A 19,078-nucleotide genomic window follows, 5' to 3' on the forward strand; every position below is an offset into this window, starting at 1 on the left:
CTTCTAATGTACTGTGAAACAACCGACCCATGATGAAATAATAACAGAACATGAATAGAACTTTCACAAAACTTGAATTGTAAATTTTGGTTTTTTTAAACGCTTGTTACCGCGGGATTGTTTAATAAAATTGATTTGTAAAATGCAAACTAATGCTCGGTAAAGGATGTTTTTTTTTTGTACAGAAAAAAAGAGTTACCGATTGCCACCTGGTTAAAGACAGCTTGTGGTAGCTACTTAAGCTTGAAATTCAACAAACAATATTTTTTATCAGTACTAGAATCGCCTTGCCAATATTGTTCTTAAGACAAAAGCTAGTGATGGAAAATCTAACGATGATCTGTAATAAGCTTTAAGAAACAAGCCAATTAACCGTGACTCAAAGTCATTCTTTTTAAAAGTTGCATTTATTGTATGTGTTACCCATCAAGTATGTATATGTATATAAATATATATTAATTTTAATTATAATATATATATATATATACATATTATTTTTACCGTCATATTATTTTTATGATTATGAATACTTACGAGTAGATACTCAACATATCAAACAGAACAAGACACAGAAAATAAAATTATAACGGTCACAACTAGAAATTTAAAACAGGATCTTTGTCTTACCGGGACAGCATCTTTAGCTACTTGACCGTTGATACCTAATTATAAAACGTCTATTTGTCCATCTCATATTTCAAATTCAAAATTAACAATATCATCTTGTAACTCATTTTTCCCATATTTTGGGCAGATACCTTTTTTTAAATGATCACTTAGTTCTTAATAATTGGATTTGTAACCTAGATAGTGGCTCGGATAAATATATCCGATTTTCATTTATATTGGATGACTATTGGCCTTTGGAAAGGCTAAATGAATATTCTTTTTTTCGTAACGTTTTTTTAACATTATGTCCATGTGTAAGATATCATTGATAAGAAGATAGTACTAACAAATCCAAGCGAAATATAAAACAGATCAAGACAACAAATAAAAAAAACCATCAAAGTATTATCTTTTTCTACTACGATATATTACATTGATGGGTACCTTAAAAAAATAATTCGTCCTTACAAAAATGATTGTGAATTCCAAAAGTTAGTGCACTTTCTGGATCTTTTATAAATTTATTTAAACTAAATAATTAATATTTTTTTTTTCGCTTGAAGGTATTGTTAAAATTTGCTGAAGCCATGCATTATAATACATCAATTGGCCAAGCCAATGATGGAATAAATTATATTTAAAGCAAATCAAGAGAAATCTCCTGGGTAAAGAAAAGTTTTTCATTAGACTGCCATTAATTTTAGTTTCCATAAGATTTTCAATCAATGATTACGACTCTAAAAAGTTTTCCAATTTTATAATATTATTATTTCCCAATAGTGTTTCCTCGTTCTGTTTCCTCTCAATTTGATAATTGTTCTCGAAAGTTGAAAAAGTTCACAGATAAAAATAACTTTACCCAGCAAGTAATCTAAAATGAATTTAGATTTCAGGAATACGTTTATTTTTTAAAGTTAGATAAACGTTCACGGGTTACGAATAACCTGATAATATGTGTAAATCTTCTACTACCACCACAGTAAAATGAAAATGTTGCTTGTGTTGTGATGGAGGACTAGCCAGTCGGAGAATTTAACACACTACGCCTCGGTGAGAACCAAACGCGATGTCAACTCATCCACCGACCACCACACCGATTAACTATTATAAAAAAATTTAAATATATATTTTTTAGCTTTTCTTCTAATTTTCTCCCGCAACCCTGTTTGCTGGAATACTTACATAACTCACATCTTCGGATCTACCGGATCTGCCCTGATGATGGACACTGCAACGCTGTCCGAAACGTCGGCTAAAGAAGGAGCGCAACACGGCATAATACCCCAAAAACAAACAACAAAAATGCTTTTGGCCGTGTAAATCTAAAAACTTACATAACTCAGTTATGTTTATTTTTCTGTCATCACCGTTCAAGAATTCCATCTTTCCAGAGCCAGTAGGCTCCCAATTTAGTGGGGAGTAGGGAGAAATTAAGATTGGAAAGAGGAGAACCTGATAACATAACACGGATTTTAATAAGATCTGGTCACTTACGGGTAATTTGGCTTCAATCAACGCGTGATTTTTAAATTCCGATTTTTGGTTTTTCACCAGAAAGAGAATAGGTATTTACGACCTTGAAACGTGGTGAAACAATAATTGTAAAAAATTTCTGATCTGGATGCAAGGATTTTAGCAGTTTGGCCACGGGGGTCATTAGTACCCTATTGCAGTCTTTACCTCATTCAACACCGTTTTTCTTCATAATTCACCCCTTGGACCTTCTAGCGTTTTGATTACAACACGAAAATTATGGAAACTTCTGAGGCATCTCGTGATCTGTTTCTGGTGTTGATAATGATAAAAATGAAAATCTAAATCGAAAATCTTTACCATTATATAAAAAAAATATTGATAAGGAATATCGTCTAAGTCATCTATATGTCCGATAGGTCAGTGGCTGAGTTTGCAGCGCGCCTGTGTCCCACCCGAGCGTTATGCGTTCGTTTATTTGGCTGGCTAATTTCTCCATGCACGACACAAGCAACATTTTCCGCCTACTGTTGTGGTAGTAGGAGATTTTCAAATATTGTCAAGTTATTCGAAACCTAGGAATGTTTGTCTTCTTAAAAAAAAAATGCACAAATAATATTGTTATACTGGCACTGTAGCTTTTGTTATGACTTTATTTATTTTTTTATTGACCCCACACAGGAGGCCCTAAGGAAAATAATTTCTCTCATGGCCAATGTCATATTTTTTGCTTACTGTGGTGGTAGTATAAGATTTAGAAATATTGTCAGGTTATTTTTAATCCGGGAATGTTGATCTTTCTTTTTTTAAAAACAAAAAAAGTTTGCGTGCTACGTAAAGTTATTTTTGTCTAAAGAGAGCCTTTTTAAGAAATTGTAGGTTTCTGTAGGTAAAGCGTATGAGGGTTGTGTAAGAATCTGAGGATCAGTGGGTTCAGGAGTGACGGACATATGCATATATCCCACCCAATGCGGCGCAAGGCGATGGTTCGAGAGACCAGTTAGAGAGGTCAAAGGGCTCCCCAAACCAGCATCCCGATCTGGCATGCCACTCAGCTGGTGGACTGGTGCGTCCTGAACACACATCACCCAATGAACCAGGGCACTCTTCCTAAATCTTCAAATCAGCCGACCACTTGGGGTGACGAATGGCAGAGATGCTGGTTACTCAATGAATGGTTCCCGGGGTGGCGGTAGCGAAACCCGCCTCCCAAATTTAAAAACTTTGTCTAATACATATTCCGCAAAATGCTCAATAATGGACAAATGGCGCTCAGTTCCCAGTTGGATTACGATGGCCTAGGGGTGTCAAAATATTTAGGTCAACAACGAAAAAGGTTTTTTGGAATTTCAACATGTTTGCTGAAGTTAAACTTAAAGCATTCCAAAGAATTGAAGTGATTGACAGTTTGGTACCCAGCGCCAGCGAAGTAATGGAAAGGGTTCTGGAGAGGTTCTGCTAATCAGGTTGACACGCACAACCTAAATGGAGTAGACTTACTCGTGTGTAAGACGAATTAACTTACTAACATAACTTGAATAGAACTCTCACGGCACTTGAATTTAACTTTGGAGTTTGATGAATTGATAAAATTCTGCGAAACAACCCGTCAACCGTCGAACTTTGAACGTAATTCCGTCTTGTAAATTGATTTATATTTATTCAGCGTCTCATTCATAATACATACCTACTCTTCTGTTGTATTGACACATGACACGTGATCTGATTCCACGGGCGTGCCAAATTCAATATTTCTTTCACTTGCAGACCAGATTACCGATAGTATTAAAATGTTATCAATCCATTCACTTCACATGCAAGATGTAGGTACAAACAAGATTTAACAATCCCTGAGATGTTTAGTTAACCTCCTTTATAAGAAAGAAATTTTCTTTTAACAACACGCACTGATATCTCTTTTTGATTTGCTTGCTTTCCTAACTTCTACATGCATACATGAAATCACTGTATAGCTTTGGGTAATTCTCCACCTCGGAGACAATGTGACAGGTTTAAGAAAACAAGGAAGAGGGAAGCTCTACTGGTCAATCCCATTCTTGTTAAATGTTATGACTTTGTGTCCATTATTTTATTTGTGTAAGAAACTAGCACGGCCATAAAAGCTATTTTTGGGAACTGTTTTGGTGTTTACAGAAGTCAATTCTTGCCAACATTTCCCAGTTCTGAATATTTAATTGAAGTACCTCCAGAATTTTGCTTTCCTTTTTCAAATTATAGTTTGAACTCGGCAAGAACAATGAATTAATTCATTACGAATTATTATAACATAAACTATTTTCGAGTTTTTCAATGTAAATTTTGGTTTTAGGCTACTAAAATATGTCAAGTAAATTGTGATTTTTTTTAAGTGACAAAGAAAAATTAATTTTAAATAGAAGAAAAATTAACTTTCATACTCTTGCCTGGAATTCTGATTGTGTAGTTTATACCAATTAAATTTTATAATACATTTCACGCTGATTCATCAGAAGAGTTATTTATTCAAGCATAGGCGTGTATTCCTGCTACATTATTTTATTATGGATTTTGCCCTCTGGCAAGATTAAGCCTGTTTCTCTTGTTCCCGCTTGCGAATATTAAACAAAATAACTTCTAAATCCTGTTGTTATAAAACCGCGTCAACTCCAAAAACGAATCCTTATTCCATTATGTAAGTTATTAAGTTTCTGAAAATTTTTTGTTCCCGCTAAGGCTTTCTAGAAACGGAAGCCTCATAACAAAATGAAAAAAATCAGAATTTCTGTCTCGAACGGATATTTTAAAAACCTCACAAAAGGAAACTCATTCATGGCGTCCACAAACATTTCTTCATAAAAATCAAAACATGTTTATGGTATTAGAGCTACCTGAGTTTTATGCTCTAAGTTTTACTGCTTCTTTCAACTTCTCTTATTGTGGGTCGGCTATAATCAGGAAAACTCCACCTTACAGAACATGGAGTGCCTGGAACAACTCAGCGGAACTACTCTCATATTATCGTGACTTATATTTTACATCTTCCCTGTATGGACACTATAACGTTGTCCGAAACTTTGGCTAAAAAACGAGAAACGTAGCGTAGCCACTCGAATGCGGCGTCAATAACTGGTATATGAGTTGAGTGATTAACGTTCGACTTAACTGATAACAGTGCTATTTATCCAATGAGTTTACCTATATTTTAACGTTTATCCTATAATTTTGAGATTTATTAAAATTAAAATAAATCCTAAATGCGTGAATTCTGTGAAAAAAAATTGGTCGAAATGGCGTATTATGGCATGCGATCACTCAAGACGTTTCGCAAGCTTGGCATAATATGCCGGAAATCACTCAAGTGGTTAATAACTCAAAATCTAAACTAATGTCCGGCACACATATTTGTAACGTTAGTGAGATGTTATGGAGAAAAGTGTCTTTCTCTACTATTAATTAATAATTCCTCCAGACTATTAATTGATTTGTATTCGTCACTCGTCCAACTTGTCTAGTACTTCTAGTTTAACGCAACTATATTCAGCAAGTATTTCAATCATGCGTTATTGTGTTTTGAAATACCATTGATTTGCGAAGATTCACAACAATGCAGCGATCCACTAAAAAAAGGCCCAAGTGCTTTCATTGTTCTGCACCAAAACATCCGAAGTTTAAAACAAACCTAGATGAGTTTTTATTAATACTAAACCTTCTTGAAACATTACCGAACCTCATTGTTTTAACAGAAACGCACTTAAATATAAATAACGCTGACACACTGTACAATATTCCGAATTACACATACTTTTCGTCAACTACCTATATTAATAAAACCAGTGGTATCGCGGTGTTCATTCTACATAAACATAGCAATGTAACTGTCACAGAAATTAATATGCAATTATCAAACTGTTTAAAACTGAGTGTAAAAGTGAGAGAAATTATGTACCACATTATTGCTATCTACCGGACGTACGGATTTTATCACACTAATTTCATTATAGAAACTGAAAAATTATTACTGAATCTAAAAAGTACTTTCAATATTTTTGTTGGTGACATCAACATTAATATCGGACACTGAATGTAATGACTTCACTAAATTATAAATCATTTATAAATAATGCAACACTGGTACAACTCAAATAACACTGAAAAAAACATGTCAATATTATAGAAAACCAGCATAACTGACCACTACACCCGTATATTCGTTAACAGCATAGACAAAAAAAAACCAACCCCAACACAACTGTCAAAAAAAACAAGAAAAAAAAATTTAATATGAAACTTTTAGAAATAAATCTTAAGATGAAAACCTGGGCATCAATAATTGAATCAGAAAATCCAAGTACTTGTGCGGAGAATTTCGAAACTGTTTTCCTAAATCACATAAACAAAATCTAAACACAGATTAATCATTTTTAACCTCACTAGGACACAGGCTTGTCCTAGTGAGGTTAAAAATTATAACTTAAAAAAAAGATACAATGTAAAGAAACGATAAATAAATAAATAAATAAATAAAGCCATGGATAACCCATGGATTAGTGATTTCAATCAGAAATAAGGAAAAAATATTATCACCAGTCTAAAAAATTCCCTAACAACGAAAAAATCGCTACTTTCTACAAGAAATACCGAAACAAACTTACCATTTTAATTAGACTGACACAAAAAAAGTATTTTCGTGATAAATTAAAAAATGCTTGACAATACAGCAAAGAATTCTGGAAAATTATCAAAACAATAACCAACAAAAGCACAAAACAAATATTTCCAAAAGACGTTACTCATCAAGAAATCAATACTGACATAGAAAAAAAACAAAAAACTTTGTGGTGATATCTTTAACGATTATTTTGTTAATGTCGGCGCTAATCTTGCTTGTAATATTATCTTAGACAAAAAACAAACTCAACAACCAGAACTAAACCCAACCATTGAAAAAGTTTTCCACACATTTGCCTAAGTAACTGATAAAGAAGTTGAAAACGCTATAAATAGTTTACGAGGATTAGCAAGCCCTGGCTACGACAACATAACTGTAAAAATATTAAAAACTACACGTGAGATATAAAGCAAACCAATTGTTCTTATAATGAATGTAAGTCTAAATAAGGGCATATTCCCGAACAACTATATGAAGACTGTTGTGAAACCCTGTTTTTAAATCTGGTGATGAAAAGAACATTTCTAACTATCGTCCCATAGCACTCACATCAAACATAGCAAAAATTTATGAAAAAATTGTTTAAAAACAACTCAACAACTACACAAAAGAAAATTACTAGCCAAAAACCAGTTTGGATTTAGGGACAATCTCAGCACACAGGATGCAATTGCTAAATTAACATCAACAATAATGCAAAAATTGGATAGTGGAAAAAATTTTCTTGGAATCTTCATTGATCTCCGCAAAGCATTTGATAGCATATCAACCTCAAAACTCACTGAGAAACTAAAACAAATTGGATTGGACGGAAAAGTGCTATCGTGGTTCCAAAGTTATCTAAACGAGATATTTCAATATGTCAAAATCAATAATACCCTTAGTGAACCCAAAACCTCATTTTGGCATACCGCAAGGAACTGTCATCGGTCCAATCTTTTATACTATATATGTAAATCAAATTCACTATTCTCATTGTTGGAGATATCATATCTTACGCCAACGACACTGTAGTTATCTCAAAAGGAAAATCATGGGTGGAAATAATGAGGATAGCCAATATTAATATAAACATATTCAAAACATGGTTCGACCTAGATTGTCCGTCACTAAATACCGAGAAAACATATTTCATACCATTCTCTATGCAGGAAAAAAAATCGAAAACAATATTACCATTAAAATCCATTCATAACAATGTGAAAATAAAAAGAATCTGGGCATCATAGTAGATAGACACTTCAGTGTCCAAAAAAAGGCAAAATACAGCAACCAGAGTAAGAAAACCTATTTGCTTATTTATTAGATTGAGAAACATCCTATCATATAATATAAATAAAACTATTTATTTCTCTCTTGCCCAATCTATTCTATAATATGGTATAATTAGGTGGAGGGAACTTTCAAAACTAACCTCTAACCTGTAGAAAAGGCACAGAGGTTGATTCTAAACAACACAGTTATTTAATTCTTTTAGTGTTCTCAGCCTTAATAATATATTCAAAAAGAACTCATTATCACAAACTGACAAAAATCATTTCAATCCTACAATAACATTTCCCAAAATAAGTAACCGATCAAGATCACGTGGCAACTTAGAAAACCCTACATTTAAAATGAGCTCTTCTCAACACCATTATACTTATCGAGGTGTAAAATTTTTCAATGCACTCCAATATAAAATCAAATCTGAAAAATAGTGTAAAGCCTTTAAATTACAAATGCAACAACTTTTTGATCAACGAAATAAAAATTATAAGTTTAAATTTAATTTTTTACGTATCTTTTGATTACAGGTACATATTAGTAGTAATGGATCAAATTCAAATTTTAATAGTACATTATTAGTATATAATAACTATTTCATTTCATCATTAATTAACAAAAAATTTATTTTTACCATATCCTCTTGAAATATTATATCATCATTTGAACCACCAATAGCTTATTATCGCAATTTATTATGTACCTTCGCTTGCAATATTATTATCAGCACCGTTTACTCCAAATGCATAAAATACTCCATGTACTTATACCACCTACTTATTAATTGAAATGTAAAAATATTATTTATATTTTACAACTATTGATAAATTAATGTTAAATGTAAATAAATATATTGTTAAATTTATTCACATTTACTGTGTATCAAATTTAGTAACTGCTATTTTAGTCTATTTTCATTATCTTTACTTTATACATTTTGTTTATTTCTTACATTATAAATACAAACTTTCTTTCTTTTCTTTACCCTATGTATATTGTAATGGCACTACTCCCCAAATCAAACACGAGAAACGTTTTTCTCTATTGAATTGGGTAGTTACGGTAAAAAGAAAATATTTTTACTGTAATTAGTTTTTTTTGTATAACATATTTATGTTTTTATATAAAAGAAATATATTTAAAAAAAAATAAAAATTATTTCAGATCGTAAAGCATTACGTTTGATCGATTTTTTATCCGATTTTTAAAAGAAAAAAAGAGAACCGCGTCAATGATGTAAGTTTTTCATGTTGATGTATTACTGTTCTTCATAAAAAAGCTACAAGCGTAACGGCAGAGAGATAAGAATCTTAACTCTATAAGAATCCCCCTGTAACTTGGGATCGTTTGGTATCAAGCGTAGATGCTGGAGTTTTTCTTAAATCAAATTGTATCAGGTTTGAATTTGAATAGTAGCTCACACACTAGCTGGGTTCATAGCACCAAGGGATCCTTTACCCAATACGTGTCTACTGTAATACCCCAAAGTCAGAGGGAAGTTTTGGAATCTTGTTAATATGGTGGTTTGGATAGTAGCTGGTAGCTGAGATGGATATTTTAGGCTTTAGGCGATTTTGTTATCTACGGTGCTGGTAATTTTAACAGCGATCTTTGCTTTCAGACAAAATATTTTGAAAGGTTGAATGGCTATCCCTTGAGATTGATTTATCACACTTCAATGGCTCAGTAAAAAGCCAGACAAGAAAAAAAAACGAAAAACTTGTTACCGTTGAGAATCTTGAGTGATTGAAAAAATAAGATTGAATGTTTGGTTTTAAACAACCGTAAAGAAGGTTGAAGTAGATAAATTATAATTATATTAGCAATATGAAAATTTTTGCTAGCATGATCTATCGGAAAAAATGAAAAGTTAAATATAAAAAAATTAAAACATAAGTTTTAATTAAGCATTTAAAAAACAACAGTTCTGATATAAAACACATTTTATATCCATAAATAATAATTGGATGTTTTTTTCGTTGTATTATGCTAATATTTTATTTAAATAAGGATAAACTAATAAGGTTTAACTTTTTTTAATTAACTTATTCTAACTAAAGATACAATTAACATTATAGCCCGGTTTTGTTCCTCATTTTCATCAATGATATAACCAATTGCTTCAACGATGTCGAGGTATTGCTCTTTGCAGATGACGTCAAACTATACAAGAAAATAACTGATATAAATCATTGCCATATACTACAGTCAAATATTAGTAAGTTTAGAGATTGGTGCGTTCAAAATAATTTATTTTTAAATGTAGTAAAGTGCAAAACCTTGACTTTCTTCAGAAACAAAATCCTGTTTTATTCGAATATTCCATCAATAACATAGCTTTAGAAAGAGTCACGGAAATGAGAGATCTTGGAATTATTTTGGACGAAAAACTAAGTTTCACCAATCATATCCATCAAATTGTGAACAAAGGTATGAAAACACTAGGCTTCGTATTAAGAACAACTAAAAACTTTAATTCTTTGCAAGCCATTAAACTATTATACGTATCTCTAGTAAGAAGTCTAATTGAATATAACTCAGTAGTTTGGTCTCCATCTTATACAATACAAAAATACAAAAAAAAATTCTACGTTTTATAAATTTTAAATTAAATATCCCTGTCGAAGACTTAAAATACAATTTCTTATTAAATACTCTAAAAATACATACATTAGAAGATAGACGTAAAATAAACGTTTTAACGTTCTTATTCAAAATACTTAACTCTAAATTCGACTGTTGTGAACTCCTGCAACTTATAAACATACATAAACCCACAGTAACAACACGACAAAATACAATATTCTACAGCAGCACACATAAGCGTAACTACATTGCCCACTCTCCGATACAACGACTTCACACCATGGGAAATCATTACTTGGGTGATGTTGACATATTCAATACCAACTTGGCAAGTTTTGTGGATCATTTAAAACATTTATTTCAACAACACTCCTAAACACATCATGTAAACCAACAAATAGCTGTAATTTTCTGTTTTTGTTTCTTCTGTTTGTATAACTTGTTACATAGCTTTTATCAAATGTAATTTTATTCTTATTTTTTATGTTTGAAAGTATTTGTCAAATTAAAATTATACTACCAACCATGTAAAAGCCCTCTGGGCGTTAAATAAATAAATAAATAAAATTATATCTGTGATTTGTAATTACTAAGTCACACCCAACATATACGAGTACAGTTGAATGATATTAGCATTTGTTCCCGCTCACGATCATAATTCTTATTATACGGCTTGTATGGCATCGATCATACGTATCATATATTCTGATCATGCGAACTGTTATTCACCAAATCATCGGATCGGACCAACACAGACTGTATAAAACACATCTCCTATTATATAAATATAATATTCTGTTTGTGGCGGGCTGGCGGGCGGCCGGTCGTATGACGGATGGCAGACGGGCAGCATGAATTTTATTTGTATACAAAGCTACAGTTTTATTTCGCGGTTGCTAAAAATTTGCACACTTTAGATACAAAACAAAAGGTAGGTTAATTTTTATATGATAATCAGAAAAACCACCTCATCCCCTTTTCCTACGCCCTAAAGAAGTATTTTGATACTTTTAGGTGAAATTTTGCGGCGTTCAAAATAAGAGGAAAATTGTTGTCTTCATCTGATTTCGAAAAATTCTGCGAAAACGGCAATGCCGGGGTCATCAGCTTTCTATTATCTGTTAATATCTGTAAATATAACGAAATGTCCCGTGTGGCTTTCTTTTTTATACAATTCCACATTTTTTTCCGAGATCGATGAAATTTTGTACACTCTACCTTTCAACCAAGAGAAAGGTCACTGTGTACTTGAAATTTCACAAAACCACCATCATCCAGTTTCCCATTCCTTTAAGTAGAAATTCAAAACGCTTTGAATTGAATGAGTTCTCGATCTCGATGAATTTTTGAAAATTTGACGTTCAAAATTAGAAAAACATTTCGGTCTACATCTGTTTTGAAATATTCTGCATAAGTCCCGGGAAACACTGGGGACTTATGTATCTATATATTATATACCCCTGTAAAAGAGAGTGGCCAAGTGTGTCGTGTGGCTTTGTTTTTTATGAAAATCTACAATTTTATTTCGCGACTAACGAAACTTTGCACACTTTACTTTCAAAACAAGAGGAAGGTCACGGTTTATATTAGATTTTGAAAAACTATCCCTATTCTCTTTTCCCTCCCTTAAAGCAGAATTTTGAAACATCGTGATGAAATTTTGCATACTTGACATTCAAAATATGAGGATCATCACTATCCCACTGTCTCTATCCGAATTTTTAAAACTCCGTGCGAAGCCCGGGCAACACCGGGAAAGTAACTTCGACTTTTGTGACAAACCAAAAACTCAGAGCTCAAAGCTCAAATCCGAAACTCAAAAAACTGGAGGCCCAAAGCTCGAAACTCGAAACTAAAATCTCAAAGCTCAAAATTCAAAGCTCAATTTTCAAAACTCAAAACTCTAAACTTAAATCTAAAAGCTCAAAGATCAAAGCCTAAAGATCGAAACTCGAAGCTTGTTCTGCTGTTTGACCTCCAACTGTCCTCCAACTCTTCCAACACTCTAACTCAAACTACCCATACTGGTCTACACGCACCGCTTATCGCTTAAGGCATGATGAATAATAAGAAAACTTTATTAATTTTTTAATTAATTCATAAGTCGAAATTTAGGAATTTTACAAAGCCGAAATATAAATAAATTTTGGTTCTACAATAAAAAAAAATAGCATGTAAAAAACTGTATACAAATATATTTTACGAATAAAGGAAAGGAAAAAAAAAGATCGATTTAATAATTTTATATCTCATTTATTTTTTAAATTAACAAAAAAATATCTTTGATTTATCTTATAAAGTGCTTAGTTCCACAAAAAAAATATATTATGATACGTCCTCACAAAAAAAATCATACGTTGAACGTTAGAAATTTTTTTGACAGGGCATCAGAAATAATATAATTGTTTTTATATAACCGGGGGCCTACTAAGTTATTGAAATAAAATATTAATTGCTCTTTGTAATTGTGTACCTACCTAGTTATATCACTTGTATACAGATGGAGGTACTTATGTAGATTTTTCGCATTGTACACATTAAGCAGGTTTATAACATAAAGCTACAATTAGAGGCGCTACTGGGTACAATATCTCAAAAAACAGTAGGTATTAATAATAATAATAATAATAACATGGAATTTATATAGCGCAGTTTAGTGTCATTTCACTTCAAGTGCGCTTAACTACTCGTATAACAAACTTTAAAAAAATGGTAATTCAGTATTAATGGTTCTTAAAATTATTCCTACAGTGTGCCTTACCCAATACAGATCTAATATTATAACACTAAATACACTGTTTATACAAACTATGTAGGTACACAATGAGGAAAATGTGGGAAGGTACCTGGCTATTCTGATCTGGCCTCCTACCACGGCCAAAGCCATTTCAAGCAATGTTTTAATTTTGAAGGGGGTCTCACACCAGGGCAACAATGAAAGTATCTTCCAATTCGAAAATTATATCAAAATTTTGTTAAAATAAAAAATTTAGAAAATTTTATTGCAAGCTTTCCCAAAAACATGTTTACACACTGCGTGATTATGAAAACAGCATAAACTAAGGTGCATAACTGATTAAAAGTACTACACCTGAAAGAAGACAGATGCGGATTTTTTTATTCAGGCCAAATTTAATTTTTTTTCCTTATTTTAATTCAAACATTCCTGATAATGCGAAGCAACGGAATCCCAAAAGTAGCGAATCATTTCATTTGGAATTTCGTTTCATTATCTATCAATTTCCGCCTTAAATTAATCACTTCTTGCCGGTTTTGACAGATAAACCTTGTTTTTGACGATTCGTTACAAAAAAATCCAGTGACGTGAGGCCTGGAGAGCGCGGGGGCCATTTGATGGCACCTTTTTGCCCAATCCATTTCAGAAACTGTCCATAGAAAGCTCATACATCACGATAAAAAAGTCGAGTCTAATATCAGCCATTATTTTAAATAGGTTGTGCCAGAAAACAAATTAGAAAGAATGAGGTTTTAAAGTGGGTATACATGTTTTGAGACACCCTGTATTTATGATTTTCACTACTTAATCACTTTTATTAATATCGAACCGAAAATGAGAACTCAAATTAAATTCAACTTTCTTAGACTTCACAGAATGTTGATAACGTCCCTGTACTTACGAATATTTTAATAGCAATTAATATTCATTTTAATTTTAAATCCCAATTTGATAATTTTACTCTCTCTGGGTTACACGAAACAAGACTGCCTTTATGCAAATGCATTTATGTTAAAAGTAATTAAATTATATGAGAGTCGCAAAATAAAATTTCTTTTTGAATTACACAAAATCCAAATTAATCTGGCGTGTTCATTAACCTAATGATCCCCAAACTTGGAATGAAGTTTGGTTGAGAGTTTACAAAAGTTTAAAATAATTTTCTCGTAAATCTGAGTTTTCTTTCAGATTTCTACTAGAGATAAAAATATTTTAATCTTATTTTTTTCGTAAAAATTAAAAAAAAAAATCATATAAAAAAACAAGGTTGTATTATTCAATGGCATTGGTAGGGTGTTTGGATATGGTTTATGAAAATCTGATAAAATTAAATTGTCTGTTTAATTCATTTGAGTGTCTCTAGTTATCTACGTTTGAAAATATGATTGCTTTATTGGTTGATTGATTACAGATTTAAAACTAATTCGTAATTAAAAGCAAAGTAAATTAAATGACGATAGTAGAAAATTTCAAACATCAAATACGTACATACCTACTTCAAGGTGCACCGAGAATCTACATGAGCTGACGGAAGTTTTTTTTAATAAATTTAGGGGAAAAAACAGATACAGATATCAATTGACAAGAATATACAAAACATCAACTAGAGAATTCACCTACATCCAAACTATTTCTCACGAATTGACTTAAACAGCAGTTAAAAACATATACAAATATTTTGACTTATAAATAGGGGAAAAATATATATACATTATAATATTATTTTACAAATAGAGATATGAAAGAAATGCGCAATATCCTTATAAGAATTTACAAATTATTTTTGTAAAAATTTAGAGGGTAAAATGAAAAAAAAAAAATATATATATATATAAATAGATAAACAATGTTTAAGAGAAATTAAAATATATATATATATGTATATATATTTTAATTTATATATATATATTTAAACGAAGTACGTCTAAATTGTTTACTTTGAACTTTGTCGGAAAACAGTCTTCATTTTTCTACTAAAAGTAGTGCGTGTATCAAAAAATAAGTCAGAATCCTTGATTATTCAAGCAAAGTCTCTCTCTGTTAAAAGGAGCGTATATTTTTAGTCACATTGATCTAATACTAATATATTATTACAGCGTAAAAGATAGAACGCAAAAGATCATTATTAGAATAGAATAGATTTTTTTTTTAAATTAAAAAGAAGTTGATATGTGCATAACAAAGAAAAGTTTTTTACAATTATTACTATCGAAAGACTCGCTAACAATAAGAACAAACTAATTACAATTCCGGGTACAAAAATACATTACGAAATCGAGACGTTTGTATTGCCTACGTATTCCATGATGTGGGTTATTTTCTCTCCATCTGACCTTTCCATCAGGATTGTCTATCTCTCAGCTAAGCAATAGCCTTATAAAATAACTCCCTCATTCCACAAGAACACTCTTAAAGTCGTATGTATAATGTGATATCGATAACCAATATTTCTCATCAAATTATACGAAGTAGAAATAGCACATGCGGGAATAATATTCTAATTTATGAATAAGGATTTGAACTGAGTGAATGCTTGTACAAATGAACAGGATGGCAACCGAGAAAATATCATACAATTTCGCAATAAATGTAGGTTAAAATTATAGTATTATGTACTTTTCCCAACTGCTCCCAACCGTCTGGAGCCAGTAAGACTATAGCATCCCCAATTGAGTTATCTTGTGAGGCTGAAGGTAGAGGAGAGAGGGAAAGGAAATGGGGAAGAGTAAGGTGGGGTATGTATCAAATATAGTATTATGTACTTATATTATTTATGTACCAGATATAATATGATGTACCGGAAGGTCCCTATACCTACATATATAAGGGTAATCAGAAGTAGGTCAAAAAACTATGACGTTTTTCTCGTATATATTAATCTTAAAATTTTGGTCTTATTATTATAAAACAAAATAGGAAGCTTCTGTGAAAAGTTGCTATACAAAGGGGCTTAAAGATTAAAATGGCTCACTTTCGTGGAAAAATATTTAGTATTCTAAAGCTAAGAAGTTTTAAAATTCCCGAGGCATAAACAATTCATTAAATAATTAATTTTAAAAAAATTACGAAAAAATATATTTTTTAAATAAACATTTCCGGTGAAAAAAAATACAATAGATAAAGAAATAAATGCTTTGGTAATAAGTCAGGGATGTCTGAATAATACATCAAACTCTTTAGATTGAGCATAATCCAGAGTCCGATCAACAGAAGTTAGAAGCCATTATTAGAATAATTGCATAAAAAAAATAGGGTACTTACGACTGGAAAACCATGTTTGAAGTTCCATTATGTTATCATCTTGTTATCTATCAACTCTCGTGAGAAATGACACGAGAGTTAGTGAGTTAGTTAGTTTGCTAGTTTGATCGATCGGTATGAAATGCTTGCATTGGAATTATTAAATATTCCGGTCCTTGAGAGAAGAAAGTGTTTATAGTGAGATGAGATTATAGGAATTCAATATTTCCCATTTCTTAAACTGCATGTTTAATATCAAAATAACCGAATTAATCAGATATTAAAAATAATAAAATATAACAGTGTTATTATTAATACATATATTGATGTCGGTCGCGCAAAAAATTAAGACAGGGTCGACCGCTCCGCTCCTTAATTTTAACCGACCGCAAGGTTTATTGTCGTACCGTGCCGGAGATGTGTGAAAAATTGTATGGAAAATTCAGCCAATATTAGATATTAATTTGTTTCGACAAGTTCGAGATGGTTTGCGAAATTTGACCTCCTTCGCCCGTATTTTAGACGACCTCAGGGTGCACTTTCACCAGCCCGACCGCGCGAAAGTTACGTCTTTCTAGCTAATTTTTTTTTTTTCAAAATCTCCATCGTTTACTTGGTGATGAAATTCTGTCCAAAACGCGGACTCTGCGCTTAAATTTTTTGTAAAATTCGTTGTCCAAACGTTTAGAAACGTTAATCAGCCGTCGTTAGTATAGCTATTCGTAAAAAATGTCGCACAATATTAGGCCAAAGTTTTGACGTTTTCAAAATAAAAAAATGCCATTTCAGGAAAATATTTAGTTTGGCTACATTTCCGTATTAAACATCTAGCGGCGGGAAACGGAAGTACGCATAATTCGCAAAGAAACTCTCAAATTCTTCCAAAAACAGCCGTAGTTCTATATCAATCCGTTCAAATTGTCGCTGATGTGCCGTCTTCATTTTGCCGTTTCAGTTACACAATTTATAATTCCTAAGCGGGTTAGGGGTGATTAAAAAGACACCGCTTGAAAAAATATTATTTAATTTTTTGCTATTATTAACTAAAAAAAATTCCGAAAATCACGTCGGCGGTTTTCGGTCAGGTTTGATTTTAATTTTTTTCTTAATAATCATTACTCAAACCAATTAGTTGCCTGCAACGGGCAAAACACCTAGTAAAAATTATTATTAATAGGGGGATTCCTACAAACACTGTTTTACATTATGGCGTATACGGTATGCTCACGCCCTCCTATAGTTTAATAACTACGTTAGCGAAGAATGTCAAAAGCACATAAATTGAAGAATTTAATCAAATATAATGAAATGATATAATATATTTAGTAATGAAATTGGGAAACTGCATACCTGTTAAGAAACAAATGTGGCAGGTTGTTTATCTCCTAAGCGACAGTAAATTATGAAGATGGGTTAGGTGTGTTTCACGGGTAGGTCACTGGTGTGTTGTGTAACCTCCGTTCCTCTTTTTTTATCCGGATAGTGTTAAATATAATAATCATAATCTCTACAAAATAAAATAAATCATTGAAAAAATCATCTTGAGTGTCTCACCACGACGCTGAAGCCCGGCGTCGCGAACACCTTCATAACAGGATTCTCCTTGGGCATGTATCGGTAGAACTCCCGGTCCCCGCGGTACCACTTCACGGAGTAGAGCAAGTCTGCCTCTATGTCGTACTGGCACTTGAGGGCGGCTGTGGTGCCGCGTTGCACGGCTGCAGGTAGGGAGATCCGCACGTCTCGCAAACAGTCACTGAAACCTGCAAAAAAAACAAAAATTTTAGGTTTTTCATTTTCTTATTTATTTTTTCTTTTCTTTTATTGGTTGACTAATTGACAATCCTCCAGAATACTTACAGAGATACATAGTTAACCATCATTGTTAATTGCAATCACTGCATTACAGACCCTAACGTTTAACAAGAATTTCAAAATCCAAAAAATATTATTTTTATTTATTTCAGTAACACATTACATTAGAAGATTTATAAAATGTTATGAAGCACAAACACCAACAATTTGTTTTTTCTTCGTCTGGGTTTCAAATTTATCTTCACTACGATTGTTGTGTTTTAGTTGCGTCCTCTAACTTTAAATGATTTTTTATTTTTTTATAAAACTCTTTTCATAATCTTTTTCAATGACATATATCATTCAAACATATATCATTTTGGGTTATTTTGTGTTTTTTTTATCTTTAAAAAATAACATATCTTGGCACAGTTCATGGCACAGAACAGAACGTTGTCGAAATTATAAAAGTTTGATTGACCAACAAGAGTTCTATACCATTAAGTGTATTTTCAACATTAAAAAAAAACATTTTTTTTCAATTTTTGTCCTAAATCTGCGGTCAGAAATATGAAAACCAATTTGAAGACACAATATTAAATATTTTATCGGCAAATTTTACAAAAATTTCATCGGTCAATATTTTTGGTGTAAATATTTCCTTATCGGAACATGAACGGAACGCAACATGTTTAGCGTAAATTAATAACATGTTTAAAAATATT

General features: G+C 31.8%; 1 protein-coding gene across 1 annotated transcript in view; it reads right to left on the reverse strand.

Moving 5' to 3' along the window:
- LOC149421265 (uncharacterized) overlaps positions 1-19,078 on the reverse strand; it is a 135,617-nt gene that overhangs the window by 88,748 nt on the left and 27,791 nt on the right. Inside the window, exon 2 of the mRNA XM_089635450.1 lies at positions 18,114-18,322. Coding sequence (XP_089491576.1) covers positions 18,114-18,322 — 209 coding nt within the window. The remainder of the gene's footprint in view (positions 1-18,113; positions 18,323-19,078) is intronic.

The sequence above is a fragment of the Hesperophylax consimilis genome, chromosome 9 (assembly GCF_061612785.1).
Source record: "Hesperophylax consimilis isolate HC1 chromosome 9, BYU_Hcon_1.0, whole genome shotgun sequence".
In the NCBI taxonomy this organism is placed as follows: Eukaryota; Metazoa; Arthropoda; class Insecta; order Trichoptera; family Limnephilidae; genus Hesperophylax; species Hesperophylax consimilis.